Consider the following 15,114-nt stretch of genomic DNA (forward strand, 5'->3'; position numbering starts at 1 on the left):
TCTGAATCACTTCAAATTTTGGGAGGATCATTTTCATCATAATTGACATCGTTTAAGCATAGGGGAGCAAAAACTTCAAAATTTGCATCAGTCTATTGCACAGTGTTCCAGTTGATGCTGTCTTGAGGTTCAGCTACCACATATTCTTCGAGCTGCCTTTTCTTTCTGGGGTGGATTCGCTTTTCTTCGGCTCTCACTGACATGTAACGCTCTCTGTTGTCGGGTACCGACCAAAAGCATACGGTTTCTTTATGTCTGTCACTCTCTGGCACTCTTCATGGAACCAGTCGTTTCGTCTTCGTCGTTGACCAGTGACAATCACTTCCCGCGCCGTTGTTGTCACAGCTTCGTGGATAGGGTCCCTAAGGCTGTGGACATCTCCCGAAACGTCGATTCTTCCCAACTGCTCTAGCTGTCTAGCTGTTGGCGGTACTGTGCTATTACTCCATTAGTCGACAAGCGTTGGATATTGAAGCACAGCGTGACATGCTACTATGGTGAGCTGTAATGCGCATGCGATGTTAAAGTGTAACCTACTTAACTTCTATTCAACATTACACAGCTTTAGTATCTTTGTTTTCGATTGCCATTTGTTTAATTTTCTAAAACTAGTTTATTTCAAGGGAAATTGTAAGAATATTCTCTCGTTTTTCTGATACAGAGAACCCTTAGTTTAGTCGATTCGGCGTTTTTCAATTTTTTAAAAAATTGGTTTCAATTCATTTCTTGATTTATTTAGTGATTGATTATGTTAATTTATTACCAGAAATAATATATCATAAGTAATAAGCATAAATAAACTATTAAGGGTTTAATATTGCTACCTTATTATTATTTTATGCTACTCAAATTTCTATAAATACCGTGAAAATTTCAAAGCTGAGTAAAACAGCATAGATTCTCACAATCGTTGATGCTACCCTACTCACAGATACCTTCATTGAGTCGAACGTGTTATCTGCGTACATTAACTGTGTTCTGCCTCCCCCATTCCGTTGTGACGGCATCATTTTGCCGCCGGTGGTGCTGGTTGAACCAATCGGCATAACCCATCAGCCTCTAACTGGCCTGGCAAAACATCCTCAAAAAAAGATGAGACGAACGAAGGAGACTCTCGCATTTTCCAAAGGCAAAATATACACGCTTTCTAGAGCTACTTATAGCGATTTGCTGAACACCACACCTCCAATTTCCGGGAAAGGGGTGTGGAGGGTGGCTCCCGCTGCCCCACTCGCGGTTTTCCAAATGCGGTTTTCACCAGGAGCTAAGGCCACCCACCGCCGTTCGTCCGTTGCATCTTATCCATCTTCGACATTGTGTGGAGGAGTTTTTAAATATAAATGATGTTGAATGATATTTTCGCTTTAGTTAGTTATTGAACGGCTCTCGGTTAATTAACTCATCACGTCCACAAGTCGGTTCGTAGTGCAAAAGGCAAAGGCAGAGAAAGGCTCTCAAAAGGCATTAAAAAAGGGATAAAAGTGGAGTGAAAGTGCAACCGAAGGCAAAAAGTGCTTGTGTGATTTAAGCTGATAATCCAGTTACTCAGTTCATCGGTATCCCGTGCACGCGTCAAATCAGTTAAAAATGATGGTAATTTTTCTTTTTAAGTTCGCCCTTCTATGCTACTATACATACATATTCGAAGCTGTATCAGTTGGTGGAAGGAATTTTCCTTCGTTTGAGGGATTTGATAGTTTGAATAATGTGCATCGATTTTTCAAGTCTTTGAATTATACCGAACTTCAACACCGCACGTCTCAATTGAAATAAACTGAATAGGAAATTGGCTGACGAGTGAAGAAAACCTTCGGAAATGAATGGACTTTTTTCGATGAAAAAAAGAAACTACCGGCGGTACAGTGCTACAAGAAAGAGTTTGTTTTGAATGACCGCTGTGGCTTCCTCCAAGTTACTCTGTAGGAGTTTGTTTGCCCCCTCCACGTGGCACTTAAAGTAAGGTGCAATAAATAAAATCATCCGAGCAGCAGAAAAGGTGGAAAATTTCTATAGAACCGCCGTCGAATGGAATGGGTTGGAAAACTGCAATCAATCATCTCGCCCACAACCTGTTCGGATTAATTATTCAATTCAGAGAATGCAGCGTGTCGTTATAAGAAAACTTTTACGGTGGACCAAGGCAAAGGAGGGGGAGTAACTGTAACTACCGTATTGAGACTAGCCCGTGCTCGGTTGAGATTGTACGGAAAATAAGAGTCATCCCGTGTCTCATAAATCTTCAATTAAGCTATTCATCTACCTTGGATCGAAACTATCTCTGACATCGTGCTTGGCAGAGGAAACTATTATTATGGTCGACTCACCTTTACCGAAGTATCATAGCGTGATTTTTTTTACGGTCACTTTTACCGGTCATAATTATAAACGTAGAGAAAAAATGATTCGCGAATGAACACGTGATTTAATATCGCCATCCAATCTGAGGACTGAAAATCAATTTTGTTTGAACAGCCATTTTCACGATCACGGTCGATTGTTGGTGTGCCAAGTGGAATGTGCTTTCGTATGATAGATTTGAGTGCAAATCTAAGAGCAATGATGTGAAAAATGTGACGGTGAATTGATCCAAGTGATTGTCCAATGCCTCTGTCGGGATGGAATGTTTGACGGCTGCATTAAACATGAATCTGGTTGATCTGAGGAATTATCGAAAACATGTATTTCATGATATTTTTGGCACAGAGGAAATCAATTATCAAAATTATTGCTGAATATAATTCAGAATGGAAACATTATTAGGAACTAAGGAAGATAGTCGAGGTTATTCAAAAGTTGTGTGATTTGAAAACTGGGTTTTGAGGAATGTGCCAACATTGCATATGTCGAAGTATAGCAAAAAAAAAGGTACGTTCAAACGTAGTTCATTTGCAAATGTTTAAAACATATTGCAATACTTAACCACAAATATTGTTATACTTGGTCTACGGATCCCTAGGGTCCCGTAACGACCTCTCAGATGAGCTCAGAGTACACAGCGCAACAAAAATGACACTTTTGCGTGTCTCAAGGATCAAATTATGTGTCTCTAGTAGATTTGGGGTTGCTGAATCTGATGCCGTTCTCAGAAATTTCCCAGCACGTCACAATTTTTAGCTACAGGTCGCCAAAGTTGTATAAAACATAACAAACTTTCGTTTTAGATATATTTTGGTTGAAATTTCACGATTAAATTTAGATTAAACCGATTTTTTCAACATGCTTGCAGTCTCCATGCAAAAATCTTCGTTTCTCTTATATGGCAAAACACAATACTTTTCTAAACCATCAAAAAATAGCTTTTGCGCATCAAAAGCATTATGAACATTGATGATTAGTATTGTTATACACATAAAGTTTGAATGCTGTGGCAAATTATGCAAATAAATTGCCTTACAAGCTGACAAACTTGCATGCACGTTGGCTGAAATAGTCAATTTTTGCATTTTCAACAACCAATATCTCAAAAACTAGACGTGCTATGATATTTCTGTAAACGGCAATTGATTCAGCAACCCCTAATTATGTAAATAGAGTTATTTTGATGCTGGAGACAAAAACGTGTTCCGCAGTGGTATTGGTATTGTGATACAATAAAAGATATAGGTTCAATTATAACTAAATGGGAAAAACATAAGAAAAAGTTTAACCAAAACAATCAATAAAATAATTAACAACAAGCAATAAGTAGGAGCAGATTTGCAGTAAACAAATCAATAGCACTTTAGAATCTATTTTTCACCAAAACCATTGCAAAAAAGCAATATTTAAAATATTTTATTTTTTTAATTCTAATAGTGCGATATTCAAAACAGAAAAGGCAACAAAATCTTGAAGCAAAGAAAGCACCATGGAAGATGAACTAAAAACAAAAAGTTATCTATTCTCATTACGCTTGATTTCTAATCACTACTTTTTCGATCCAGTTTCCTATAATTGCCAGTAATTTACGTTTTTCATCATTTTCCATACGTTTTGACAGCTCTCGACCTCTCGACTACCATTCTTCCATGCGCTTGTGTTGGAAGTTTAAGAAATTTGAGAATCCAGCGTAGCGCGATCAGTGAGTGGAAAACAAACATCAGTGTCGCTGCTCGGCGGCCAATGAGAGAAACTGAATGTTCGAAAGGTTGTTGTCTGTACTTTTTACCGATGTCGCCAACTTTTAGCGGTTATGAACGAAATAAACAGTCGTTACCCTATCACTTTTTCATAAAACACAGAGTGTTCTCCTTATTCAAACTTTTGTTAATTTGGCTGCCAAAACCCAATTAATAATGATGCCGTTTCGTAGCTGATTTTCAACAAGACTTATAATCCGAATTTTTGACATATCCTACGGAAACAGGTATTCCGGGAAATTCTGAAAAATAAAGTGAAAATAAAGAAAATTTGACGATTTTTTTAACTTTTCGTATCCTACCATAATATATTTCATACCATTAAATAATCATCAGTCTTATTTGTGAGTTGTTTACTTATGCATCTCCAATTGTTTTTTCTGGCTGTTGGGTTCGTGTTTAACGCAAGGCTTAAAACAAAAAAGTTTACAAAATTAAGCAAAAGTCCATGCAATAACAAGAAGAGTGGATTTCATACTTGACAAATCGTGTAGAGCTCCAATCACATTTGCCGAAACTGAATCAATCATTTCAAGTAGGTATTAGACTAAGAACCAACGATTGTAATACGTATACGTATACGTTGAAATTGTGACTGTTACATTAACCATTAAAAGCCAGAGGTGAACCTTAAATTTTTAAATGGCCACAATTCGTAGACCAGTAGATCCATTAATTTGAAATAAATTTCAAAGTAAATGTGGTTAGTTGTTCTTATTATCCTTGGGCGAGACATCCCCCCTAACGGGAGGGGTTTTCAAGATAACAGAAAAAGTGAGACAAGGGCTCCTAAATTAGTTTCAAACGGATATATCAACATCCAAATGAGCTAGAATTTTGGTGTCTTTGACAAAGTTATTAAGCAGATTAAGGGCTATCTGGCGGTGAAGGGGCTGATCGAGAAATTTCCCGCTAGATGGCTCTAGTGACAATATTTCTTCAATTGTCTGTATCTCAAGATCCTTATCAGCTAGAAGATTGATATCTTCGGCAAAGCTGTTCAGTAGATCAAGAGCTATCTTCGGTGAAGAGTCTAACTGGAAATTCATCCGCTAGGTGGCTATTATACAGTGAATTGTGGGCGAAAGTTTAGACAAGTGGAGGCGTATAGATGATAGTACTAAAATACCAAACTGACATCTCATCTTTTATGTTACGACAACAGCACAGGCTAAATGTTTTTGGACAGTCGCGAATAATTCTTTATCCCTGAAGAAGATCCAAATTGGGATCGAAACGTTGGAGCCAAGAAAATAAATTCGTGAGCCCTTCATAAGACTGCAAGCCAGAATCGAATTCTTTAAAAGCAAAAACCCAGAATATCATTAGATACAACAATGCATTTATGTAATTTTTAAGCGAACTATGAATGGTTCGTCACTACTAGTGTCTGAATGAGCACTTATTCCTGTTTTATTGAGTTCCAATGACAACATACTTTCCTTGTTTTGTTAGTACTGTTAGTACTAAGAACAACCTCTGAATAGTTATTATATTGAGCTCAGGTGAAGAACTAGCCATTCGTCAATGTGCTAAAATTCACCTTAATAAAGAAAAAAAAAAGTTATTATATTATTAGTTATTATGACTGCCTTCGAATTTTTCTTTATCATTCATCAACATCTTTTCATCGCGATACAGTTCAAAACTAGTTTTAAGTGAGAGTATTATTTTTCCTCCTTATTCATGCAGTGTACCATCGACCAAAAGTGACTCCTAGTCCCAGATCGTATTCCTCCTTCACTAATAAACACTCTTCCCGTGGCAATTGTGGAAATGCAGAGGTATTCTTCGTCTCAAGAAGCAGACTCTTAACAATAGTTTAAATTACGGTGGACGCAATTCTCGTTACGACTGCATGACACATGATGTAAGTGATGGAACGAAACAAAAACGTGTCCTTGAAGGTGTATTGAACAAATAATGTAATTTAACATGTTAAAGGACACGAAAACGATGGAACTGTGATCGACATTTCCAGAATTATCCACTGAATTTTTTTTTAATTTTACACAAATTGACATCATTCGACTCGCATCTTTTATGTACATCCAAAAGACGTAAAATCACATGATTTTTTGGAGTGTGCAACAATCATCACATTCAACATTCCTTCCCTATCCCAACTGACTGAAAGGACTTGGCCGGTGCCGTTATTGATCAATAATGTGAGAGCTGCTAAGATGTGCACTTAGAGAGTAAGTGGAAAGCTCCTTCCCTTGTGCAGCCCACAGACGCTCAGACGGTTTGACCAACATTGACTCCGCACCCAAGTTAATCAAACCGATTTATGTTGATGCAAAGTTCGTTGCAGCAACACGACATTTCTTCGCGTGTGTTTAATGATTTCGGCAAGTCTAGTGAACATGTGATTGTTATTTTATCGATGAGGAGTTCCAGTTATAATTCACACGAAGTATTCTGGCAAAACTCTGAAATTTAGAGGGGTCTCTGTCGGTGAATATTCTGAGCAGTCAACGATTTAGGGATGGCTATGGGATTTTTTCCAAACATTCTATCCAATATCTTTTAGGGTCGATTTCTTCACCTTCGCTTTAGCCTTAAACCACGTTTACCCATATGATTAAATTAGTTTTAAGGCTTAAGCGGAGGTGAAGAAATAGACCCTTAGTGATTTTCTCTAGTTATTCTACTTTGAAGTTTTTTCAGGAACCCATGAGTTATACTAAGGATTCCACCAAAAAATTTTCCTCGAGTTCTACCAAAACAATGAACAATAATTCCTCTAGAAATTTATCCTCAGAATCAACCAGAAATTTCTACGGAGAAAATCCTTCAGGCATATTTTCAGGTGGCATTCTTCCAGAGATTCCTTCAAAGGTTCCACTACAAATTATTGAGGATTTCCTCCACTGATTCTTTCAAAGATCAATAAAAAAATCCTCAAGTAATTTCTTCCGTAGTTCTTCAGGACTTACTACAGAGCTACCTCCAAGAATTCCTCCTGAGATTGCTATAACAATTTCTTCAACGATTCCTTCAGGTATTTCCCGAGAAATTTGTTCCAAGGATTCAATCGCGCGTTTCCCAGGAAGCACATGACGAATTCTTTCAGATACTTCTCAATGGATTCCTCAAGAAGAAATTCTCCCAAAGATTTCACCAGGACTTTTTTCAGGGCTACCTCCTAGGATTTCTCCTCAAATTCCACTAGGAGTTGCTTCAGAAATTCCACCAGCAATTTCTTCATCGATTCTTTCTAGTACTTTTCTACTAGAATTTTTCTAAAGTTCCCTATAATCCCTGGAGGAGATTTATACAAAACTTCCCTAGGGATTTATTTAGTGATTGATGCAATGCTTCTTTCAAGAATCGCACCCAAAAAATCATCCTAAGATTTATTTAATAATTCCTCCAGCGAAACTTCAGAAATTTCTAAACAGATTAAACACTGTTCTAAACAGTGTTCTGTTCTGGATTTTTTTCTGCGATTTCACCAGGAATTCCTTTAGAATTTCTTAAAGGGATTGGTCAAGAAATCCCTTCCCAGAAATTAATACAGGAATTCCATCAAAAACTACCAAGAATTTCCACAAGGAATTGCTCTTGTCAAAAATTTTCCAGTGATTCTTTTAGTGAATTCCCCAGTTAACCCTCGACAGATTCCCCAAGAAAATCCTTCACCGATTTTTTGTAGAAATTCCCTTAAAAAAATCCTACATAAATACTTGCAGAGATTTACTCCAAGAACTCTTACAATGATTCTACCCAGAATTTATCCAAGGATTCATCAAGGAGGGGTTCCACCTAGAACTCCTCCAAGGATGCCATCAGGAAGCTTTCAGGGATTCTACTAGAAATACTGCAAACGAATTCATCAAAACATCCTACACGGGATATCAGCAGGAATTCCTTTAAAGAATCCGCTTGCGATTTTTTGAAAGGTTCTTCCATGTTGTTCTCCGGTATTCTTCTAAAGAGTTTTCAATAAATTCTTTTATATATTCCACCAGCGTTTCATTCAATGATTCTTTCTTGTATCTCTGAAGGAAGTTTCTGCAGGAATTACTTCAACAATCAATAAATTTCTAAATAATATATAAATTTCCTTCCTTTCAATAAATTTCCTAAATGAATTTATCCACCAATTCTTTCCAGTATTTCTTGAAGGATTTTTTCCAAGAAATCGACAAGGAATTACCTAAGAATCCATTAGGAACTTCTTCATGGATTGCTTTAAAAATTGTTCCGGAAATATATTAAGGGATTTCTCTAGGGAATTTTTCTCTTTGGTGATTCCTCCAAGGATTTTTCAAGCAATTCTCTATGGATTTTTTTCAGAAATTTTCTAAACAAATTCTTCAGGGATTCATCTTATTAGTAAATAACAGTTAATTCCTTGGAGGAATGTCTGATAACCCTGAAGGGAAATTCAAATAAAACCTGGCGAAACTCTGGTAGATTTTGTTTGGTGGAAATACTAGCAAATCTGGTGATATGTTCAGTGTTAACCCTAGAAGAACTCCTTGTGAAATTCCTTAATAAACATTTCTCTTGGAAAATTGCAGGTGAAATAATTACAGAAAATACTGGTGAAATCTCTGAAGGAATCACTGGTGGAACCTTCATAGGAAATTGTGGTCAAATCCCAAGAAAATACGTTATTGGATCATTGGAGTTCATCTTGGCGGAATCCACGGAGGAACCTCTGGTGGGATTCACAGAGGAATCTCTGAAGAAATTCCTGTTTTGAGTCCCGCTATCAGGACGTCAATACTGGTGGATTCCCAAATTTCTGGTGAAATCCATATAAGAGATATCTGGAAAAATCACTGGAAGAATTCCTGAAAGCCCCCAAGAATCCCTGGAGTTATTCCGCGTGAAATTCCTTGAAATAATCCGGGGGAACCCATTGAGCATCTCCGGGATGGATTACCTTGATGAATTCCACGAGGAATCTCTTGAGTAATTCCGGTGATAAAATCCTTATAATTAATTTCTGATCAAATCCCTAGAGTGATACATGATAACCCTCGAGAATCCTTGGAGATATTCCGGGAGGAATTCCTTAAGGATTTATTCCTTGAGGAATTTGGGGAGGCATCCCTTGATTGATTCCAGGAGAAATCCCTGTAGAAATATCGGAAGGACTCCTTTGAAGAGTTCCTGGATGAATCTCTTGAAGAATCCGCTAGAGAAACCACTGGTAGAAAATTCGGGTAGAATCCCCGGAACTTATCGGTAAGAGTCAGTTGTATATAGCCTGATGGAACCCAGAATGACTCTTGAGGGATTACTGAAGGAACTCTTAGAAGAATTCCTGGTATCCTTGATGGATCTTCTGATGGAAAAACCCAAAGAAATTTAATGAAGAACTTCTGATGAAATCCCTAGAGAAACTCCTTATGGAATCCTTCAAAGAACTTGTGATGTCTGGAGGAATTCCTGATGGAATCATTAGAGAAACACCCTACATAATATTTTGATAGAAACCCTGGATAAATTCCAGGTGGAAAATCTAAAGAAAATCCTTGAAGGAACTCTTCACGGAATCTCTAAAAGAACTCCTGATGTAATCCTCAGAAGAACTCCTGATGTTATCACTAGAAGAACTACTGATGTAATCCCTGGAGGAGTTCCAGGTGGAATATCTTTAAAAACTTCTGATATAATTTATATGTATTTACTGACGGAATCTCTATAGAAGCTCCTGTTAAAATTAATGATGATTTCTGAAGGAATTCCTGATGAAATCCCTGGAGGGATTCCTTATGCAGTCTCTAAAAGAAATCCTGATGCATTTCCTTGAGAAACTCCGGATATAATTTCTGGAAGAATTCCAGGTGAAACATCTGAAGGAAAACCTGATGGAATCCCTTTAACTCTTGATGAAATCCCTGGAAGAAATTCCTGATAAGATTCCAGATAACACTCCTGATAGAATTTCTAAAGGAATTCCTTATGATATCCGTCCCTCGGAGAACTCCTGATGCAATCTCTGGAGGAACTACTGAGAGAATCTCTGGGGGAATGCCAGGTGGAATCTCTGAAGGAACTCTTGAGGGAATCCCTGGAGAAACTTCTGATGAAATCCCCAGAAGAGCTCTGGTGAAAGCCCCAATGGTAGTCCTGATAGAGAATCCTTTTAAGAATTCTTGATGAAATCTCTGGAAGGAATTCCTGATGACACTTCTGATAGAATCTCTAGAGGAACTCCTTATAATATTCCTAGAAGATATCCCCCCCTCGGGGAATTCCTGATATAATCTCTGGAGGAATTTCTGATAGAATCTCTGAAGGAATGCCAGGTGGAATCTCTGAAGGAACTATCGATTGTTGCCTGAGAAGAACCCTGATGGTTGCCCTAAAAGTACTCCTGATAGAATCGCTATGGGAGTTCCTGATAAAACCCTGGAGGAACTCCTAATGGAATCCTTGAAGGAATTTTTAAAGATATTCTTGAAGGAATTCCTGATGGAATCATTGAAGGAACTCTTGATGAAATCCCGAGAAGAATTCCTGATGAAATCTATGGAGGAATTCCAAGTGGAATCTCTAAAAGAACTCCTGATGGAATCCTTGGAGAAATTTCTGATGGAATTGCTAGAGGAACTCCTGATGGATTCCCTAGATTAGTTCCAAATATAATTCCTGAGGAACTCCTGATGGAATCCCTAGAAGAACGTCTTATGAAATTCCCAGAAGAACACTTGATGGAATCCTTAGAGGAATTTATGAAGGAATTTATAAAGAAACTTCCGCTGGAGTCTCAAGAGGAACTTATAATAAGAACTGATCATTATTTAATTAATATGGGGGTTTTAATATCCATATGGGTTGAAGCACAATTAACTGGCAAATTTCAAACGATTCGTCTTACAAAACTCTTATTCAACAACCAGAACAAAACTGCTGAAATAGTACAAGTTCCTCTATTCGAAGAGTTTTTTATGCAAATGAGAAGGCCTACGCATTCGCGAGACATTTGACTCGAGGTAGACAAATTTGTTTGTATTAAAAACTTATTTCATGTAGATTGTTTAAGAAAAACCATAAATTAATTACTGGAGCAGGAATGAGGCTCTACTCAATGCACTATGTATCAATTGAAAACATAAGGCATTCATTTTTTTTTTTTTTGAATGTATAAAACAATCTAATACCGTATTGAATCGGTACAATAGGTACTTCAGTGCAAGATTTTTTGTCTAATTTTTAATAATCTGCCCCTCTGGCAGAAAAGTTAAACGTGTGGATTATCGTTGGCTTCCGCTGACCTTTGCACACCTAAACGAACCTTATACTGGCACCTATAGTGGAGTATTCTAGACTTTCGTGGACCTTTACGGACTTTTGCGACACGTCGCAGAGCTTTACAAACTTTACAAACTATACAGATTTTTTCGAATCTTCGTAGACTTTCTACACTACGGCCATTTTGTCCCATTTGCTTGTATGAAAAGCTTAAAATCAGGGTCATATTTGAAAACTTCTAAGAGACCTCTGGATATGCTTGTAAATTTTAAGACTTACACTCCATTGTAAGAGGTATGCAAGGCGGAAAACATAAAACATTCGTATTATCAATTACATTATTCCGTTATTTTATTGTTGTTGTTTGGGGAGTTAAGGGTATATTCCATACTGGATATCCACCCATAGACTATCTTGTGGATAGAGAATCATGAACCTGGTTTCCAGCAATTCAAACCCTCGATCTAGTTCGCAAATTGAGGTTCCAATGTATACCAATACAGAACCGTCACTTCCTTTGCAACGGCGGAAGGGACGACCGCAATTTAAGTACGCAATTAACGAACCATAAACAAATTTTCGATTTATGAACTTCTCAATTATTCCCTCAGTACCCGATTGCCAAATGGGAATCTATTTCCGAATTGCATGAAAATAAATATTTATTTATACTCCCAGACACCAAAGCGTTCGGGACGGGATGACCGACAGCAGTGGGTAATTAAGATTTAAAATTATTCGGTTTTATAATTCATTATAAACACTGCCCGAGGGAGAACCGGTCGCCCAGTCCCCCAGCCAAGAACCTACACCCGGCAAGAGTAATCGAAGACATTAATCTCGAACATGTACCAACTGTGATTGCCGGAATTATCGACGTCCATGGACACTTCTAGCAACCACTACTGGCCGTCAGTTGGGCTGGGGGATTTTTGGCATTTGTAATAAAGTATTTCACGAACACATTCTGAGGGAAGTTAATGGCAAATTTACAGCTTTCGGGTAACTTCTTCGTCTGGATGAGATCGATCACCAACACAGCTGATTCGACAACTTTGCAAAGGGATTTTTTTAGGGTTAAATAGTCAAAAATATTATCAAGAATTAATGGACAAATGTTTGTTGATTACTTTAAACTATAATAGTAATGATTGAGAATAGTTGTCATGAAGCATGTATGTATACTTATGTAAAACAACAAAAAATACTGAATTTTTCGCTTAGAACATTAATCCCTGGCGGTATCAAATCTTATGAGTTCGTTGGGGCTATCTATTAGTCTCATCGTCTTTTCTTGGAACTCATGTCATCTCTAATCATATTTCTTGATAGAACTTTTTTAAAATCCTGTGGATCTGTTCTCTCTTCATTAGAAGCAATGTTTGATTACGAACCTTAAAAAAAGAAAAAAAAATGTATAGGCAATAGACAAAACGTTAAAACATCTCATGATCAAAAGGCCGAAAAATATGTGCAAAAGTTGCGACATTTTGTCCTTCTATTGGTTTTAGATATTGTATCCATTTGTGTTGTCAAATATTCGAAAAACTGATTATAAAATGTAATTTGGCCATTTTTCTCACACCAAAACGCTTCTGTGCACAAGATTCCTTTGGAGACATACATTTTTGGGGCCACAGTGGCGCATCTGTCATTCAGTAAATAATTTTTCGACTCTCAATTTCACACTTGGATTGCCAAGCTCTCCCGGTCTCACAGGCATCAGTCGATGGTCAATAAATAAATACCTATCAGTGGACGGTACAGTGCCGAGCCAAATAATTTGTTACTGTAATTAAATAAGAAATGTGTAAATTAATGCAACTCTTATAATGTAAAGAGAGAATTCATCAAATCAGAATCAAGTAGAATGGAAATCCTGACTTACTTACATACTAAAGAGCTTTTTCACAATTAGTAAGTAATAATTTGTTTTCCTCTTTCAAGACTGGAATTGACTTCTGAGGTGTATGAAATTTTTTGGATAATTTCCAAAAGGGCTTAAGGCCAGGGTTCAGTTGAGAAATTTTATTTCCAAACTTTTGTTTCTTAATTAAGAAAACCTTTTTTAAATTCATTTTGCAGTATCTGTCATATAATTTTCATAGCAGAAACGCGAGTGCGTTGAAATTACCTTCTCTTCACGTTTTAAAGATGGATTAGGAGTTAAGGATCATCGTCTATAATCACGGATTCAAATTTTACTTCACATTTTAGTATGGCAAAGCCTCGTGCTTCAACCATGGAATTCGTCAAAATTTCGAGAGCATTGTCAACATTAAATTTTGTTTGCAAAGAAAATTCATGTTTCATATGTATTCCAATCGGCTCGTAAATAATTGAAAGCGGAGCTGATAGGATACAGAATTGCTTCATGGGATATTTGAAATGTAACAGGCAGAATCAAAATCAGCATTAGTTGGCAACAAAGGTGGCTAGAGTCGCTTAAAACCAAATCAATCGTAGAAGGGTTTCTTGAAAAAGAAAAACAAGTAGGGCTTTCAGAGTGTTGAATCGAGCAATATCCTGAAGAGCACTTCAAAAATTAAATTCTGTCGTTGGAATTGCTTTGCGAATTATTACAGGAGCGATGTTTGGCATTGAAGTCACCGATGACAATTTTTTGTTTGACTCATTGCGAAGTTAATTAATTTGCTGCCCAGTGCATTGAAATGGAAAATAGGCAGCTATGGAAGTATATTTACCAAGCTGTGTTTCAACAAAAACAATCAAAGTTTCAAAAAAAAAAATGGTTTCAAATGACGAAAAAAGTTGTTATTTCACACGTCAATCAATGATCAATCAATCAATGATGATAGCAACTCCATCACATGCTCCATCCAAGCGATCATTACGATATACAAAAAAGTTTGGATCTATTTTTAGTTTGACGTTTCAAATAAGTTTCAGTAATAACTGCTATATGTTTGATATTAACTGTTAGTAAATCAAACAGCTCGTCCTCTTTACCTCATTTCAAATAAAAATTTGGATCCATTAGAGAATCGTAATCCGACAACTATTTTATTAGTAAATGTATCACCAACTTGGACTGCTTCAGCCTTTGTGGTGGTTCTGAACATAGCATCAATTATTTGATACAATTGTTCAGATAATAAATCAAAGCAGAAAGAGTCATGTTTCCATTGACAAAGCTTAATTTTATTTTCTGGATGGGGCCTAGAAACTTCTAGTTTAACTGATTTAGTGTCAGTCGCAATTATCACGATTTGCACAAATTTTGTAGATTGCATGTATTTGTTTTGTTTTTGATTTTGTGTTATATCGCTGTATATTTTTACTACGGAAAACATTTATTGTTTGTCTTATTTAGTAAAAAAATATTCAAGAATTCTACCTTTCATTAAACTTCAACAAACTTTTTAGGTTTTCAACCATATGCTTTTAAGAGATTCCTCTGGGAATTTCCCAGTCGGTCCAGGATCTTTTCGTAATGGAAATTTCCTTGACTTCCCTGGGCATAGAGTATCATCGTATCTGCCACACGATATACGAATGCGAAAATGGCAACTAAGGCAAAGAAAGCTCTCAGTTAAAAACTGTGGATGTGCTCTTAGAATACTACGCTGAGTAGCCGGCTCTGTCCCAATGGGGACGTTAATGCCAAGAAGAAGAAGAAGAAGAAGAAGAAGAAGAAGAAGAAGAACAAATCTTGATACAATTTTGCTGCATTTTTGTTGTAATCCACTGGTCGGGAACGGATGGAATTTTTATTGAAGGTGATTGCCTCTAACTTCTTAGAGTTAGTTTTGAACTCGAA

General features: G+C 37.0%; 1 protein-coding gene across 1 annotated transcript in view; it reads left to right on the forward strand.

Annotated features, from left to right (window-relative positions):
- Nucleotides 1–1,355: 1,355 nt before the first annotated feature.
- LOC5575841 (troponin C) overlaps nucleotides 1,356–15,114 on the forward strand; it is a 59,800-nt gene continuing 46,041 nt past the window's right edge. The window contains exon 1 of the mRNA XM_001662201.2: nucleotides 1,356–1,593. Coding sequence (XP_001662251.1) covers nucleotides 1,588–1,593 — 6 coding nt within the window. The 5' untranslated portion in view covers nucleotides 1,356–1,587. The remainder of the gene's footprint in view (nucleotides 1,594–15,114) is intronic.

This window comes from Aedes aegypti, chromosome 2, assembly GCF_002204515.2.
Source record: "Aedes aegypti strain LVP_AGWG chromosome 2, AaegL5.0 Primary Assembly, whole genome shotgun sequence".
Taxonomy (NCBI): domain Eukaryota; kingdom Metazoa; phylum Arthropoda; class Insecta; order Diptera; family Culicidae; genus Aedes; species Aedes aegypti.